An 18,934-nucleotide genomic window follows, 5' to 3' on the forward strand; every position below is an offset into this window, starting at 1 on the left:
ATTCACTCTGCTTTGAATAATAGGTTGTGTCTCATTTGTTTGTTTAACCAAAAAAGAATTCTTAAAATTGTGTCTTTCACTCAATAGATATCCCAAAAACCCGTCAATATTTCAATACAGGAAGGATTTAGTCCCCAGAACTCACTCTGTCCGTTAAAAATCAGATGTAAGTATATAATGTATACAATATTTCTATTATACTGCAATTCTTGTGAGCTGTATCAAAGCATGCTGTCTGAAATCTGTGCATGTGCTGGAGTTAGTGTGTCCTGCTTGCTCTCCTCTGCTCCCAACAGTGCCCATGTCCAAGCATGTGTTGCATTTATTCGACTTATGTGTCTATAATGCTTGTATGAACTAAAACGAATGGTGCTTTGCTCTGTTATTTTCTCTTTTTTTTTTTTTTTCCTGCCGTCTGTGAAGTCTTTGCGAGGACAAATCTCGCCAAAGAACCAAAAAGGACCGTGAAACCTTGTTGTGATTGCATGTTTTCAATCACGCCTGATCACTTTCACATTGTCGTATTTGACGCAAAGGCAGGGTGCAAACAGGACCGTTTTCACCTCCAGGCAATTGTTGCAATAAAACCAAAAAAAAAAACCCTTGCATGCAGGGGAAGAACTTGAAAAATCCACACGGACTGGCCCTTTACCGGACTCAAACTGGGGATGTCTCCCCGTGAGGCAGAGCTCTAAAAACTACACCACTGTGACACATTTGGCGATAATGAATCACAGGTTATTTCTGTTTAAATCTCAATGATAGAGCCTCCTTGAGACATCACTAAGCAAAGCATTTCCAACAGCATTCCATTCACCTAAATGTACTTAAAAAAAAGACTGGGAATTAAAAAAAAAAAAAGTTACGTGAAATGTGGAGAAAATCTGAATAGGATTTGCAGTTAGTGACATAAATGCTTTGATCTTTAATGGGTTTGAACTCTGAGAGGAAAGTTAACACGGCATTAATGTGCGTGCATGTTTAAGCATTTTAAACCGAGCTCCACCAAAGCAAATGGCCTCCATTCATTCTTCTCTCTCTTTTTTCTCTTCTTTTTCCCCCTGCCTTCTTCCTTCTGTTCTGTGCCCTGCTATCACACCCTCACCGTGTGTCTGTCTCATTTCCAATATCAGCTTCTCCGGGGATGTTAATGATCTGATGTGTAGGCAGAAGAAGGCACCTGTGCGAGGCTAACGTGAGACGACACCAATCTTTTCATCACAACTGGGAGGCCCGGGGACCAAAAGAGTCACTTAAAAGGCCTATTTCAGGGTATTAATTGTTTGACATGGCTCAGCCAGGTATGGGAAACCTTTCGTGTGCCAATTAAATTACTCGTATTGAGGAAGGGAAAAAAAAGTTACGACTGAGCTTCAGTCAGCCGAGAGGATGGCTGTAATATTTTGAGCATGTTACAAGCAAGCAGAGTTTTCCTCATAAAATCACGTGTTCTGAGTAGGAGAAATGTGGCAAATTGAATTAACTTCCCTCCGAGCCCCTCCCTGCTCCTTCGTGTGTTTTTTCCGCTTTTGCATATTGGAGCATAAAAGTGATTTCAAAAGTTTTCACTGTGACGCTTCGCTGTTTGCATTGATGCATTCAAAAGTGTGCAACAAACTCACCATCACAATGTTATGTGTGTTGGTATTTTAAGTTGAAAGTCATTGAAGTTTGTGGGAAATGGTCCAAATGAAAGATGCATACAAAATAAAACTGGTACTTAATAACTGTCAAATTGAAACTGAACATGAATGACTCCACATAGCCTGTGTGGTAACATCCCACAAATATATACAAATAAGTATATTTAACTTTAATTTTGCATGTGTCAATCGAGGAAACTTGAATGTAGCAGACACAGACTCCAGCTAAGTTGTACAGATCAGTTTTAAAAGATTGACGGACAATTTTGTATTATACTTTATGAAACTAAAATCTATCAAAGCCCAAATCATCAGTTAATAGAAAATTACCCCTTGATTTTAATGCTCTAAAGAGAGTTTCTTTTAAGCTTTGCAAAATGTTAAAAAAAATAAAACGCACCTTTTATAAATCAGCATTCATAAATATCTAGATTGTGAGGTAAATATAATCCATGCATAGTCTGACTTGTAACGTCATTTTCAAGAACCTTTGAGAGCAAATGAACTGAAATAAGAGATTTCTTTCTCATGAGCATCATTGTAACCTATTGATATTGTAAATAAATTAATCAAAGTAGCGAAGATTCTAACTGAAGATCCCTGATCATTTGTAGCGACGTGGTTTGATGTAGTTTGTGGTATAAACACCATAATCTTCTTCTTGTTCTGATTGTTAATTGATTTCCATACGACTATTATTGGCATCAGCAGCTAGGAGAGCTGTTGTCGATCAATTATGCCGATCCATCAGCAGGTGCACATGAGTGAAAGCGGGAGAAATATCGGTGTTGCTTTCACTTACCTGCCCATACCAGTTATATTCCAGCATTGTTACAGCACTCGCAAAAGTTTTGCCTCTTCTGAGCACGACTGAAGGAATCGTTAAAAAGATAAATAAAAAATAAATAAATAAATAAAAAATATGGCGGCCTGTTTCTCTCTCCTCAGCCGCACAACTCTAAGTTTTCCCTGTGTGGACTTGATGTTGTCAGGACTTCGGGGGGCCAGGCAAAAGCTTAGCCATTACACACATTTTTTGTACACATGGACTATCAAGTGTAGACACACACACACATACACACACACACCCCCCTGACTCTCCTGTTGAATTTTGGCACTCCCAGGGCTTACGACCTGTTGATAATGAACCTGAACCCATTATTTTGAGTCAATGAATTGAAAGAAATAGGGCAAAGAATGAAAGCCACAGGGCCAATTAACGGCATTCTTTGATGTATTACCCTCGCTCACCACTCAACCAGACCGCTCTGCGCCTTTTGTCTTTATCCCCTCTGTTATTCATTAATTATTCTGAGCGGGGTCAGAGTTCGTGTGGCTAATTGTGCAGACCGTCTCTCTTTGAGGATGGCAAAAGATTCGCCCAACACTGACACTCCCCCTGACTGTGCCCAGCCACCTTGAATTATGCCAATTATTCCAATTCTTTGATTTTTTTTTTTTTTTTCCTTTCCCCCTCCCTTTTGTCCTACGCTGTATCTCTTGCTTACCCGCCCCTCCTGGCTGTTCGCAGACCAGACTACATCACTGGAATGTGCCCCGCAGACATATGTGCACACAAACAAATACATGGTATTATTTGAGGTGAGCAATTAAGGTTTTCTCAGGTGAATTATCATCATGTGTCTTTGAATGCAACATTTTCACACTTTAAAATACATTGTCGCAGATGAAAACAAGAAAGTGATTGGCAAGGCTTAGGGATTTATCTTTCTTTGTAAATATCTATATCATTTAGGTATTTTAATTCTACATGAGTCAAGTTGTGAGTAAGATTTTGGTTTTCGTATTCCTTTTTTTTTTATTCATCCTGAATAGATACTTGTAGATTATAAAGCTTTACAATTCTTAGAAGGCATGTCTTCTTTTCTTTTCTTCTTTTTTTTTTTTTTATCTCTGAACTGAGTCATGCTAGCTCTTTACTCTGTTTCCAGTCTTTGGGCTAAGCTGAGCTTACCGGCTGACTGCTCTCTTCACAATCAAAGAGTTTCAATCTTCTTACCTAACACTTGGCAAGAAAGCAAATTAGCACACTTTGTTGAAACCTCTTACTCAAACCAATGACATTTTATTACTAAAATAACCAAAACTCATGCACACTATATATAGTTTTTTCTTTTTTGGGGGGCAAATACTCTGCATTTTGTCCTGCATTTATAGCACTTGTGAAGTTCCCATAACCACCTCAGGAGTGTTTGTGGCTCTTGATTTTTTACAGTCTGAGCCAGTTTTAACAGGCCATTGGACACACATTACTCAGTTTTAGAGGAACCGTTTTGCAGCTTCTATACTTTTATAAATTATCCCAAATGTATGTATTTGCTTGGGAATATGGTATTTATGTGTGTCTCTCGTCCAGAAGTCGTTCGCCTCTTTTCTCCACATTGTTCAGCCTTCCTCGAGAAAAAACCCCCAAAACATTTGACATTTAGGAAGGACACAAACAAAGGGAACAATGCAGATCTGTGGGTGTTATCAGAAGAAAGGGAGATATGAAATCTGATTACTTGACCTCGATGAAGACAACCCCTCTTTAACAGGATTATGGGGAGGAGACAGCACATAATGGTCTAATTACTCATCAGTCGATTTAGAATTTCATTCTTCTGAGCCATGGATGTGCAGATGTGTATCGACATTTTTAAATACTTTCTTGACGCAATCCACAGCATAGTACACTGTGAAATCCAAGAAGATAAAGGTCGGAACTAAATATTTTGAAGTTATATGTATAGGTAAAATCCAACTTTAGATTTTCTTTGTGTAAATCTCAAATTGCTTCAGAATAACAGAGTAAAGGAGCTGTAGACTTTGAGCACATGATTATGGTTTCACAGATACCCCCCCCCCCCCTCCATACTTTATGGCTTTTTTTATGACAATTATACATCCAAGTAAAATGGATCATTAATGCCAATTAAATTACAGTATCTCTTTTATATTGTTTAGCATGTAAGCATGCATTAACTTGTAGCATAATTCTGCTTGTTGTGGTTATTTGCACTTGGTACTTTCATGCAAACTTTGGATATTTTCTGGATGTGAGCCAGGTTTAACATAGATTTTTTTTTTAAATACCATTAAAAGACAAACACTTAACTGAAAAGAGGAGGTCAAAGCAAAACGAGATGCCAAAAAGGTCTGTAATGTACAAGTGTGACGAGAAACTCTGCTTCATAAAATAATAAAACAATCATGACTCTGTTAACTCAGTGTTATTGTGATTATATGTGTTTTATCACATCCACTCACGCGCCGAGCATCTCCTCGGCCCCATTGCTGCTTGTTTGTTATTCAAGAAATAAAGTCACGTAAAGATGACTGGAAGTCTGCGCTAATCTTTTGTCTCTCGGCTCCCTTTGGATGTGTTTTCTTCAAAGGGAGTCCCCTGCAGCACGTCTCTGGCCACTGTCAGCCCTGAAAAGAAAGATCCCCAGGCCATGTCTCTGTCACTGACACCATTGGCTAAAAACCGTGTCCTGTTCTGACCTCCTTAATTTGGTATGTGTGTGTGTGTGTTGGTCCGAGGGCATGTTAAGTTTGCCTATCACTATTTCTCATCTTGTTTTTTAGCGGGGGGACAAAGAGGGCAGGGGGGGTTCTTGTCATTGACAAAGATGTCTTGATAATACCATATAGTAGCCACAAGTCAAAAACAGAAAGGACTCAATGCCTGCTTTGGTGTTTCCTCCGGTCTTTTGTCTTGGGAAGTCTTCAGATCATAATCTACAGAAGAAAACTTCCCAGTCTTGTATGAGGATGTTTTGGTGGGAAGTGTAGATAATTCACCTTTTGTGACTTGTAAAGAAAAAAGAAAAAAATCTCAGAAAATTCATTCAGCTGCAGCTCTTGCGCTCGCTTACGTCCCATGTGAATCTCAATTCCTGCTTATAACCGTGATTTCATTTTTTAAAATCACATTATCCTTGTGACATGGATAACTGAATGGGGGCGTACGTGCTGACATTCAGATGTTTAATCCCTTCAAACCACATAACTTTACTCATTTCCTTTTCCGCTTTGAAAATCATTGCTCTGTTGCAGTCCAGGGAGATTAGACCGTTGAGATTAGACCGTTACATGACTGTATACAGTCCACTTTTCACATAGATGATGTATTTGTCTCAAAAACACCCTTTTTTCGACAAATTTCTACACATTATTTCCTAATGCGTGATGTTGGATGTTATACTAACACACACACAACCACACTGGGGATCTTTGTTGTTCTTGCACCCCCCCACCGTCTTAGCTTATGCAGCCTCCAGGGAGACCTCCAGCCTCCTCCCTCCCTTTCTTATAAACACATATCACCGAACTCTGCAGGAGGCTTCCAGTGGTCCCAGCACACAGGCCACATCAGTCCCTGATTATATACTCCTCAATGCACATTGTCCAGTTGGCCAGCCACACACCAGCACTATTACTACTCCACGCATTGTACCTTCTTTTCCTTTTTTTTTTTCTGCCCCCTTTTGAATCCTATTAGTGCATGAACTTAGTTTAACTGATAAAGACTGTCGACTTCACTCAATTGGGCCTAATAGGATTAGGCTGCTGGTATGGAGGTTTAAATGGGAATGGAATTTTGGCAGACACCTGCTCAATCCATTGCATTAATCTTATAAAAGGTTGGGGAGTATGTCGGGGACCCCAGTGATGTCCACAGTTGGCGTCGGAACAAGGTGAAGTGTAGTCCAGCGGCGACAAAGGGCATCAACGGACCGCAAGGGTTACATGTGATTGACGCTCACTGTTGAATGGATTTTCCACAAATCTGCCGATGCAATTTTTCATTGAAAATTATGTCTTGTTCATGAAGACAAAAAGTGGTTTTTCCATGAAAATGTTGACTTATAAATTGATGTTAACCGAAAAAACTAAGCTATTTCCTGACATTACCATCATTGGGTGACCGTGACTTGCTCCGTAGATGTTTCCGTCTCTATTGGTTTGTGAATGGATGAATGTGATTAACTAATGTGAAGTACTTTGGTTGCTGCTCAAGTAGTGGAAAAGTGATATATTAGTGAAATCCATTTACCATTAATATTTTTCCTTTTTGAGTATTCATTTTTTTCTGAATGCTAGAAGACTGTTGCGTCAGCAGTGCATTTTTAGTAGTTTTTGATCTGCTTTTGCTTTCTATTGGTGAACGATAGATTCAATTCAGTTTGTGTGTGAGTAGAAACAGATATGTACTTTTTCAATGTACTCAAATGATCACATTTGCTTCATTTATTGTCATTTCAGTGTCCACTGTTTTTTTTCTTTAAAAAATACAGGATAAACTGATAAAACAAGGCCAAGAGAAGTCTCAATAATATGTTCATCATCGTCCCAAGAGTTTGGCATTACAGTTACTCAGACTTGTGTATTTGACATCGACTCTGAATCACAATGTGTGTTACATGTGTCCAAGTCTTATTTCAATGTAGTCCTATAGGTACAGATCAGAAATCATTTTATTACCAGATGGTACAGACCACTTTACATGGTCACAATCAAACTCTTTCTGCCAAAGTCCACAGCCTGAAGCACCACAGTCAAAAACAGTGCCACAGGACACAAACCCAATCATAGTGAAGGGGAACGAAGCCATAAATGTAAAGAGGTGGGGGACGGATAAGAGTGGTACTAAAGAGAAGATGGCTAGATGGGGCTCAGGCTCTTGAGATAATTACTAAACAGTCATTGCCTCTAAATACACTGAGAACAAGCGAACAATGGGCTTTTACCACGTCACTGATTACTTTACTGCTGTATCTTATCCACACTAAAGCTAATCACTTCACATCAACACATAAAGAAACATTTCTGCATGTAAATGTAATTTGTGTGTGTGTGTGTGTGTGTGTGTGTGTGTGTGTGTGTGTGTGTGTGTGTGTGTGTGTGTGTGTGTGTGTGTGTGTGTGCGCGTGTGTGTGTGCGTGTGTGTGTGTGTGTGTGTGTGTGTGTGTGTGTGTGTGCGTGTGTGTGTGTGTGTGTGTGTGTGTGTGTGTGTGTGTGTGTGTGTAAAGCTGGTGTGCAAATTAATATGATAATGAAATCTGACTGTAGTCACTGGTAAAGATGAGTTGCTAAACACATGTTAAAATGTAGTTTAAAGTAACTCTATTAAAGAACATTTTAAACACTTTCCATGAACAGATGCTTAAAAGTAATGAACACATAGGCATGACAATCGGACTGACAAGGAAATCGCGTTTTTAATTTAAATTTGGAACCATGTTAGCATCTAGATTAGTGTTCAGTCTGGTGCCTCAGACAGTCTCCGGAGACAACGGTCGAACAATGGGAACTTTGAGCGAGCAAAATGGCCCAACTACTGGGATGTCAACTGATGAGGTGAACTAAGGTTAGATTCATCAGGCTTTTGCAATTGCATCTTAACCAGCGATAAGGAGAAAAAATAAGAAGTAAAGACTGAGTCTGAGGCTTGATTAAGATAAAATCCAGCATTGAGAAGGAAAAGAATTCTACAAACTGAAAGGGTTTTCTGCAAAGTAGCATCAATCCAAGAATGATGTTTAGAAATGCGTATCATGTCGTGATGATGGGTGAAGCTTTATAGAAGTGGTACATTCTGCTGGGACAACTTTTATAGCACTCCTATTTCTTTTTTTTTTTTTATTTAAATATAGGTCTGTGTGGGCTGGGGAGGTGGTTGTGGGTGTCACCAAACCGTGACTGGTGGTTAGAGCTGCAGGTTGTAGATTAGCTATAGACATGCTCTCAATTTAAAGCTGACATCTATTTGATCAGACAGCAATAATTCCCGTTCTCTGAACTTCGAGGTTGAATAATGTAGCTGCAAAACCTGGCGTTACCATAACTGTATGTAATTTGAACTTTTCCCTGGTCTGTCAATTCGCAGTTTTACAGTTGCATCGATGAACATTTACAACTATTCCTTTTTTCTTTTTTTTTTTTTTTTACAGATATGTTTTTGCGAAACTAGTACCCCCCCCAAAATCTAGAAATAATGCACTTGTTCTCTGTAATGAATGGTGGAAGAACCATCCCGCTCTGTCTTGTGTGACTCATGTCCAAATGTAATGATAATCAACTGGATGTGTTGTTACACATCAAAGGTTCAATCACGCGTCACAATCCAAGCAAAACGTGCATATCTTACTGAGAAATTCCCGTGGCCATTTTTCCTTTAAACTTTACTTCTTCTTCTTTTTTTTTTTTTTTTCACTTTTGATCGCTTTATCATGCTTGAATAACACACTGACACTAAAAACTCAGCAAAGCTATAATCTGCAAGCCATCATTCTAGTTCAAGTCATAGCACACTTATCGTTTCCCCTTCTTGGTGTGTGTTTTCACAGGTATTGACCAAAACGAGAATAATATGATCCTGTTCATTTGGAGTCACCTTGCTTCCCAGAGGCGTCACGCCAGGTCTCATGCAGACCCACTCAGCATGTCCTTCCCGGAGGTCCCTCCGTGTTTCTGGATGCTGTCAATAGCTTTCCTGGTGGCCTTGAAAGCGCCCCCTCCACCCCTCCCACTGCCCCACCTTGAGGGATTATGACATGTTTTAAGCAAAAGTGGCCTGTGTTTTTGTTCTGCGTGTCAATTACCGCGACACTCTGATGGTTTGATCTCCGCTTTTCCGAGAGCGCTTGGTGTTGGCGGAGGTGGATGGCAAGCTGGACAGGTGGTGATGTGTGTGTGTGTGTGTGTGTGTGTGTGTGTGGGTGTGTGTGTGTGTGTGTGTGTGTGTGTGTGTGTGTGTGTGTGTGTGTGTGTGTGTGTGTGCGCGTGCGTGTGTGTGTGTGTGTGTGTGTGTGTGTGTGTGTGTGTGTGTGTGTGTGTGTGTGTGTGTGTGTGTGTGTGTGTGTGTGTGTGTGTTTGGTTTGGTTCGAGCTTTGTCCACTGTGAAACACTCAAGACTACAATGTGAAGCATTTGGGGGGGGAGAATTCTACCTAATCCTATTATCCTATATGATCACCCTTTCATATCAGCAGGGGTTTGGGGGAAACATCTCTGGACATGTGATTGCAAATATTAGGCATTTCATCCCTTAAAAGTTTAAAGAAGGGAAAAAAAAGTCAAAGCAAAGGGAACATCAAAAAGTGCTCTAAATTGTATTTTTGTTGAAGAAAAGAATAAAGGATGAGTGTTTAATGTGATCACAAAACTTTATTAATCCCAAAAGCCAACAATCTGCACCAACGATTTGAAATTGTACTATTTTACCAGACATTACCTTGTCAAACTCTGGCATTTCTCTTGGGAAAGCAAGAGAAACAGTAAGACTGTTGTCCTTGCATTGATCATTGTATCAGGCCACATACAAAACAAAATTTTGAACAGCAGCTTTATTTGATTATCTAATTCTATTTACAGCACACTGTATAAAGCCCTTCATGAAGTCTTGGGTCAAAAGAGGTAAAACTAAAAAAAAAATTGGAATTGGAATTTGTGCAATTAGTCCCCAAAATTAATTTAATGGATCTTAATTGATTGGGCTTTTTTTACACACACCGAATAACGAAGTCTACACAAACTCTGATAAATGATGGTCACATTGTAAACTGCTGCTATCATTTTGACTCTAAAAGTAGAAAATTAAGATCATGTTTTAGTAGTATACAACAAATATTTACTATCAGTACATTTATTTAAGACATTTTTATGAATATTTACTGATTTCTCTATGTATTATGTATAAGAGTTGGGTTTTTTTTTAATGCCAACAGCTATAAACATGTAAACATCCAGTTTACCACACTGTACTTTGCAATGATCTTTTACTTCTGCGCAGTTTGCTGGTGATAGCGTGTGTGTTTTCCATTGATATATTCAGTGTTTCCAGTACTTTGTTTCATCTGTCAGAGGTCTCACACACACACACACACAGGACCCCTGTCTCTTTGCTGCCCTCACTCATGCATGTACCCGGTTCAAGCGGGCAGAGAGCGGTCCCGCCAGCCCAGGCGCTTGGCCAGTCCAGATGGGTGGTCCACACCAATCACTGCTGCTCCCTCATGCTTCAGCCTGCCAGTGTCCCTGTTGTGCCGATACTCTCCTCTGGCTTTGCTTTTTTTTTTTTTCACCCCCGTCCCCCGCATTCCTGCTGTTTCTTCTTTTCTTTTCCTTTGCACCAGTGTCGGCAAAATTGTCCTCCTCCATATTTCCGTGGTCTTTTTTGCACGACTATGCTCTACCCTTGCACTTTTCTGGCTTTTTAAATTTACACCAGGGGTTTTCTCTCAGGCCACACGTCTCACGCCGAGCAGCAATTTATGGTTGAATGGCAGACTCCTTCATGTTCCTCGCATTACAAGATATTATTGTTAACAGCTGTTGGGGTCCATCCATATTTTCATCTTCTATATCACTTCATTGAAGAGCATTGGAGACAATACCAGCCAACGTCACTCATGGTGCTTTATATACAGTATATGTATATATATATATATATGTGTGTGTATTCAATTTCTTTATTATCTTATTTTCTCAAAAAAAACAAACAAGCATCCTCATTGATTGTTCCCACCGCTGTGCGTCCTCAAAGCCCTCAAGTCTTCAGTAGATGCACTGCTTTTCATCAACTTTTTTCTTTGCATTCATGTTCACATTAACACACCGTCTTTGCTGGTTCTGGACAGTACATTGTCTCACATCTTTCCCTGTATCTCACTGTAGTATCCTCCTGTATTGGTCAGTATGTGTTCGGGGGTTTTATTTTGCATTGACTTAAATTTACTTTGATTTTATGAGAAAATGTATGTTTGTTTAATCACTACAGCATGCATAAACTTGCGAGCTTGATCGCTCAATTTCTTTCCATGTCAGTATCCCCAGTCCAACAACACACTGGTGTCACGGCCTCCACTGTGACTTATAGACTCTGTCATGGATGTTAAACAAGACAACCCTAAGTTGTAATGTGGGTAGTAAAATCCACATTCAAACTTCTGGTCCAACACCACACTGTGGATACATTGCTAATCTTCCTGATTTAACAGAATATAGTGTCACCCCTCTTATGTGCAGCATTTCTAGCCTGGAAGTAAATACTGAAAAGTAAAATTTCCAGACCAGCATTTGATTCAGTTTCGTTTTCTCAGTGTAATTTTTTAACAATAATAGTTAATAGATGGAGAGGCTTCATTCTTCTAATATAGTTCTACACCTGCCTCTACTTAGATTCCCTACCTCAGGTAAAAAGAAAAAAAAAAGGGGGGGGGGGGGCTTGCACCTAGAGGCAGAGACCAATCCACAAATACCCACAAGCATTTGCACATGCACACAAACACACACTTCACACACCAGAGCGACTTTAGCACATGAAAGGCCTCCTACCGAAGTGAAAAACATAGTGCAACAATGCTTTGAAGTCTACCAGCCATCCATCTAATGTAGGGATGTTTTCTGTTCCTCCTCCTCTAAAAGTCTGATTCATATATCCCTTTTGGAAATCCCCTCCCTAAAGCCAAGAGACTACTCCAATCGATCAGGGAGTCATTTGGCTCCTTTCACAATACCCTGCAATGTACCCCCAAACATCCAAAATTGAAGCTTACTTTTGCATCAAAGCAAAGCAGGAAAATAGATGTAATTTTTTTTTAACTCCCAGACGATGGTTGCAATCTTTGTGCAATCCGGAAAAAAAAAATGAAAGAATATATGCATGTATGCAGCTACGCATGAATCCACACAGAATGCATATATATGCAGAGGCATACAGTAATTGCAGAAAGGCAGTTATGGCTCAGTGATCTGTCAGCACATTGTGTGTGGGTTTTTTTTTGTTTTTTTTAGTTGCCTGCACAATGGTGCTACAATCTCCAGAGACAAAATTCCTAAGAAATGACCCCTAAAACACAGAGGTCATTCAAATAGTTCCTGCTATCTGTGAACAACGGCAACATGATTGCAGAAAGACGGCTATGTTTTGCTATTGGATATCGACACACTTGCATGTTTGTTCCTATGAAAGCGGATTTTTACTCGATTATTACAGATTAATTATCCGGCAAGAAAAAGGGTCATTTTATTCAACTGAAACAAACCTGTTTAGTTGACCTTTTTTCATCACAGGCCTCTAAATAGCTGTGATGAATAGACAACAAAGTGCCATTGATATTTGCATGAGGCCGGCGGGAGGAGGGTCAACCGAGGAGTCCCTCTGTGTTTACGACTTTGTCGAGTTTCATATTTATGATGGCTGAAGCGTTTGCTAAAGCTCAGTAATTACACATGTGACAACATTTTTTTTACGTGACACTACAGTAATTATATACTTGTGGTGACAATACGGGCTATTACAGGAAGTGTGTAGATAACAAAAAGCCACATGGATCGTGGGTCTTTCAACTAGAGGTGGTAATGTTTTTCTCTCACCTTCAGTGTAATGTAATGTAAAGTGATTGTGAGAAACAAAGGCGAGTAATGCCCCACAGAAAGCTGTTGATATAACATTATCTACTGATGTATATCCCAGGTAAATGCGCTTTCGGGTCGTATTTTCTGAGATAATGTATTGCTGCATATGTTTGAAACAAAATGTTTCAGAGTTATGAAACCAACATCTGGTTTGTTGGTTTCAGAAGGTTCCATATAATGTGATTTGGTCAGAGGCTGTCTTTTTACAAACGCTTCTTTATCTTGTCTGAGTTCAAAACGAATTAATCCAGGCCAATCTGAAGAATCTGTCACATCTGTTTTCACGCAAATATCGCCGACGATTACTGGCATAACAATGGAAGTTAATGCAACGCCTCCTACCGCGGTGTCACCATGTGGCTATTGCTCAGTGTGGTTTATTTAATCCCAGTGTCCAGTGGAGATCCAGCCCCGTATTTAATGTATAAATGACAAATATACTTATAGTAAGGTAGATGACCATGTAGTCAAAACCTTTTCAACTAAATCCTCATTATTTGAGATGTGCTTGTTAAAGGTCTCGTGCTAACTAAATCACTGGGAATGCCGATTGGACTTTGAACTTTTGGAAAAGGCTTAATTACAGAAACCAAAGATAGACTGATTGGATCTTATATAAAAGTGTTAATTTAGTTATCTCAAGGTCTGACATGCTGTTCAACACCTTCTGGTTGCCCACCTTTACTTGCTGCTGTAAAACCAATATCCTCTGTATAATGACTAGGAATATCTCATCAAACAACCTGTTCGCAAATATTCATGTTTCTGTCAGGATGCATTAATGCCACCATTGACCTTTGTATTACTTGCAGTGTAAAACCACATGTACTGTAGATTTAGTGGAATTTAGAGGAACCTTTGTGGCAGCAGGTGTTGCTTGACGGAGGACGCGCTTGTGGTATCGGACCGCTACGCACCACAACAACAAGACAAACTGAAGTTTATGTGCATCAGATTCTGGATTATTGGAATGAACACTTGATTTGTAACTGGTTGTTGTAGCATTGGGCTATAGCTACTACAGGTAACATTACGAACACATTAAAGTTGGAATCCGAGTGCCTCTCCTCCAGTAAATGGGAGTTTGGCGAAATGGTAACAGAGTAGCTCCATACTGCAAACAACAGCTTTGGCCGACAGGCAGCATCTTTTCCAACATGTTCAAAATGCTGACGATTACAAAAATAATGAGTTCATCGACTTTGATTGATTGATCAAAGATTGATTTTTTTTTTTTTTTACAGTGGCTATACTATTTTGTTGAGACTACATACCTTCCATGTGCTTCTGGACTGCCACCAGACAGGCGCCTGTGCTTGGGTGTACGCACCGCCGTACGGACACCGGGGGAGAGAGTGACGCACCGTGGCGCTGGGATGCGGCGCGTACCACTGAGGCCAGCTGTATGGATGTGGTCCAGAATCATACAAACCCCATCTGTCATCTCTCTGACTAACCTCCCACTGGTTGTCTGGACCGGAACACGACTGGAACATTTCTGGTCGCCCAAAACGGGATCTGAGCAACAAAAAAAAAACACAAAAAAAAAACGGAAGCAATTAGTACATTAGGCAATTCTGTAATGAAATTGTTGTATTATCCTTATTGGATCATGATTTATACTCAACTCTCGCAGTGAGTACCTTGTTACAGAGAGGGAATCCAGAGGGCAGAGGAAAGATACGGGTTTGTTCCTCTGCCAGTTTGGATGTGGTATATCATTTAGTAAATATGGCTTCCCACCAGTTTCTTTGGAGATACTTAGGACTTTACCTGATTAGTGGTTATAGCGGCTTGACTTGTTGCCACGATTGATGTGAATTTGGAAAAGGACTTTTCGTTCACGTTTCTTCGTCAGATTAGGCAGTGCTCTTCCTCTGCCTCAAATTGATGTTGGTTACATAAATAGATACTCTCAAGAGTGCAATGGCCCCGCTGTTATTTGCTGTCTGCTGTCGAAATTAAGAATTTTGAATCATTTCCACTGATCACGGGATTCTCTCTTTGTTTGTAGAATTACTATCTGACTCCTCATTTGACTTGTATTGATGTTCATTCCATCAAATTCCATTGTTTCCGTGATGTGGTGAACATGATTATCGCTGTGGCTGAAATAACAAGCAGCATGCTCCAAATTAAAACTGGCTGGACACAAAGAGGAAACCCAGTTTGAACAGAAAACCATAACTTCCAATAATCTAATAACATCATGAATAATTAGCTTGATAGGGCCAAAAGCTATTGGTTAATAGTATTAGTAAACGCATCTATTTTTAGCAACGGAAGTCAAAAAAGGTGTTATTTTGTGACTTTGTCAATGAAAAAAAATTTACTAAAAGAGGTTCTAAGATAATTATAATAATAGTAATAATGATAATAGTAATGATGATGATAATAATAATAATAATAATAATAATGATAATAATAATAATAATAATAATAATAATAATAATAATAATAGACAACCCCAGGACAGGTCACAATGCATTTTTTTTAGAATGTAAGAGGAAATCAGATTTTTTTTAAAAACACATGCATAGAGAGAACATGCAATTTATCAGTTCTTTCATTTAGTTTTTAAGGATTCATTCGTTGGGCCTCAGCTTGTCTACACTGTAGATTCCCCAGAAGACGACACGTGAAAGGCGTCACTCTGCAGCGGCCCCGTGGGAAGCAAAGGGTACGAAAGTATGAAAGTTAAGTACAACCACTTCATGTCTTAGTTCTAATATAAGAGTGCAAATTAGCTGTCACTACTACGAGCTTGGTAATGGAAAATGCATGTAAAATTGGAGTCTCGTGCATTTGTTACAAAGCAGAACCGGTGGAACACAAGGAGGCGGTGGGGTGAGAAAGTGGAGGAATGTGTGTGGTTATAATCTCAGTGTCTCTTTTTCTCTCCCCTTCTCTCTTTCTCTCTCTCCTCATGTTGGAGGTTAATTGGCAAAGCATATGGCTGTCCAAGCATGGTGCAAACAGCATTTAATTGTCTTTATTCTGTCGCCAACATCGCAGAATACCTCTGCTGCAGAATTTGCCAGGTGGTTCTGGGCACTGTGTTAAATTGCGTAGAGATGACACTGGCCTGGCATGAGAAAACAGGTTAGGGTTTTTTTTTGTTTTTTGTAACTGTCCAGAGAGGGTTTTGTCCACCTAGCTGCATTCCTGTAAAAATGGTCATCTGGAACAACTGGTGTGTCTGTGCGAGTTTAGTCTGAGCCTTTGTTTGTGGTTTGAGGGCTTCTCTGTTTGCCCACGAGCAAGGCATTTTTCCTAAATCCACCATTCATTGGCCTAACAATAGTTTAAGAGTATGGGAATGCCACTCAACCAAGCTTTTGTCACCCGATAAAGTGTGCATATGGGTCATGTAGATTCCTGGAAGGAAGACTGAACATTATACAATGGCGTCGTATGTGTGACGCTTCATGTCTCCATGTTAAAGAGATTTTGATTTTTAGAAACAACAACAACACGCTTGTCTGTGGAAAACAGTAAATTCCTCTATATTACTTGTAGAGTATAGAAATAAAGACATAAAAAGGGTTTCTTATGCTAATCAAGACGATTTTTCATGTACAGTATCTTTACCTGAGTTTTGTTTTTTATTCAGACTACTTGTTACTTTCAGTTCCCATATTTCACACAAATGTCTATGTTTCTTCTCACTTTTCTACACACTTATGTAGTAAATACCATAAATAAATATCTTTTGTATAATATCACATCTGTGTTACAATAAAATGTAGATTAATTCGAGTTGTAGAAGTTGTTCTTACTTTAGTCACTGATACTTTCGTTTTAAAAGTATTGGTACATTGTTCGTATTGATGAGGACACAAACTAGAAAATAAATTTCTCCTTTAATTTGACCCACAGTCCAAAAAAAAAGGTGTTTTTCTCTCTCTGTTTGTCGTGTGATGGACTAGCTGCGATGGACTGAACTTGAAGACTGAACTGGTTAAGTAGTTCAGAAGACGGCTGGATGGTGTCCGAAGTGATCAGCGATTTTTATGATCATTATATGTGCAACCACAACCTCTTCTTCCTCTCCGCTGTGAAGCATTGCATTTGCTCAACTTAACCCCTACAGCCGCATATTAACCCTCAAGCAGCCTTGTTTGAATGTTTCCATAACAATTTGCCTCTGTGTTCATTTACATTTCATCACACAGAGTTGATTTTTTTTGTCGGCGGTAATCTCCAACAAATTCAATCCATGACACAAAAAAAAGTATTGGTAGAGGTTTTTGGTTTTTTTTTCTTGTCTATTTATGAGAACATGAAGATATGAGCGATAAAAGCTGAAAGTGCGAACTTTCTATGGTAACAGTCAGCCAGTCTGTCGGATCTGGACTAAAGCAATATGGTGCCCTGAGCTGACCTTACTCCAGCTGCATGACTCTTTCCTCATTAGATAAAGAAAATGTGATATTCTCTGTGACTTTTGAGGGCATTCATCCTACTTGGACTTACAAAAAAAAAAAAAAAATTCCACACATACAAATAATACTGCCATAATTGACAATGACTTTACAATACTTTGGAAAACTATATGCAAATCACTTCTGAATGTCAAGTAATATTCATCTATTGATTAGCCTTTCTGGAAACTATGTGCCAAATTATTATCGTGAATATAGTCTTTTCACAGAAGTTTACAAGCAACACATTTAAAGACTCTTACTTATCATCATAACGCTTCTCATTAGCTAATACCGTAATACCTAAATGTCATAATACTTATGTACTTTGTATATATTTGTATTGCTCCTTCTTCTCCATTTTTATCAAACTAGGGATCAGGACTGTATTGTTATCTATGCACTACTAAGGACTAACATACAGGAGATTCATCTCAATAATCTCATTTAACTGAATCTAGGGTCTCCTGTGTCGAGACGTTGCGTCATCAAAATGACAAATATATGTTGCAGGACAGTTTCCTGTAAATATCCACTGCGGAGCCCGTTCTGTACCTGGTTCAGTGTCCTGCGGAGCTGATCCTGAGAGGATCAGGTGTTCTCCTTTTCTCCTCAACCAGCTTAACCTCTTAACATGGCTCATTGTTGATTATCTGTTGAATGGCCATGTAATTCTATAAGCAGTGTGACTGATGCCCTGATCTCATGAGACCACACCACCTTATGATCTCCAGGTTGTAGAACAAGTATACTCCTTATTTGACCTGCTTTTGTTCCAACTGGGGGCTGACAGTAGAATTGTAGGACACCCTGTTGCTCGGCATGTTGTCCGCATACATACAAAGCCTTGGGGGCCACTGAAGGACGGTGTTTCTTTACGTTAGGCTACAGGCTGTCTTCCAGTCTCAGTGTGCTGCCATTTTTATTTATCACCTTTTACAAATTGGTATCCAGACACGCAACATCCAGTAAAACAGACTGAAATAAGGCCTTGGAAAAAAAGAATTCCAGTTAATTTAGTCATATAGTCATATATTGCCAATTAATCAATCCAGAATTTAATTTTTAGTCCTTTCATCTTCTTCCTCCTGTCCATCCATCTATTTATCGCTCTGTCTTTATGTCCGTCTGTTACACACTTACACAAATCCTCACCCACCCACCTGGAGACAGGAAGTTTGGCATGTCATTGCTGAGCATTTTCTGAGTGTCTGCGTCACAGATGAGAAAACATGCGCGCACCCACACACACACACACACACACACCAACACACACACACACACACACCGGCGTCTGCCTCATTAAAACCTTTCCCATAGATGTACTACTTTGTACTACTTCACTCATCATCACCTCCAATCCGCTCAACCCTTGCCTCCTTTGAGCTCCACTACTTATTTTTTATCAAGGCCTCTTTCCCCCCTTCCACCTCTCTATCG

The 18,934-nt window shown here is 39.5% G+C and overlaps 2 protein-coding genes across 2 annotated transcripts in view; one reads left to right on the top strand and one right to left on the bottom strand.

The window, feature by feature from the left end:
• Positions 1 to 9,556, top strand: part of mdfic (MyoD family inhibitor domain containing) — a 201,379-nt gene extending 191,823 nt beyond the window's left edge. Inside the window, exon 7 of the transcript XR_013937113.1 lies at positions 9,331 to 9,556. The gene's annotated coding sequence lies outside the window, so the exon portion shown is untranslated. The remainder of the gene's footprint in view (positions 1 to 9,330) is intronic.
• Positions 1 to 14,566, bottom strand: part of tfec (transcription factor EC) — a gene marked incomplete at both ends in the record, with an annotated part of 32,433 nt that extends 17,867 nt beyond the window's left edge. Inside the window, one exon of the mRNA XM_080518378.1 lies at positions 14,345 to 14,566. Within this exon, the coding sequence (XP_080374504.1) occupies positions 14,345 to 14,566 (222 nt within the window). The remainder of the gene's footprint in view (positions 1 to 14,344) is intronic.
• Between the last annotated feature and the right edge of the window lie 4,368 nt (positions 14,567 to 18,934).

The sequence above is a fragment of the Blennius ocellaris genome, assembly GCF_963422515.1.
Source record: "Blennius ocellaris genome assembly, chromosome: 22".
Classification (NCBI taxonomy): Eukaryota; Metazoa; Chordata; class Actinopteri; order Blenniiformes; family Blenniidae; genus Blennius; species Blennius ocellaris.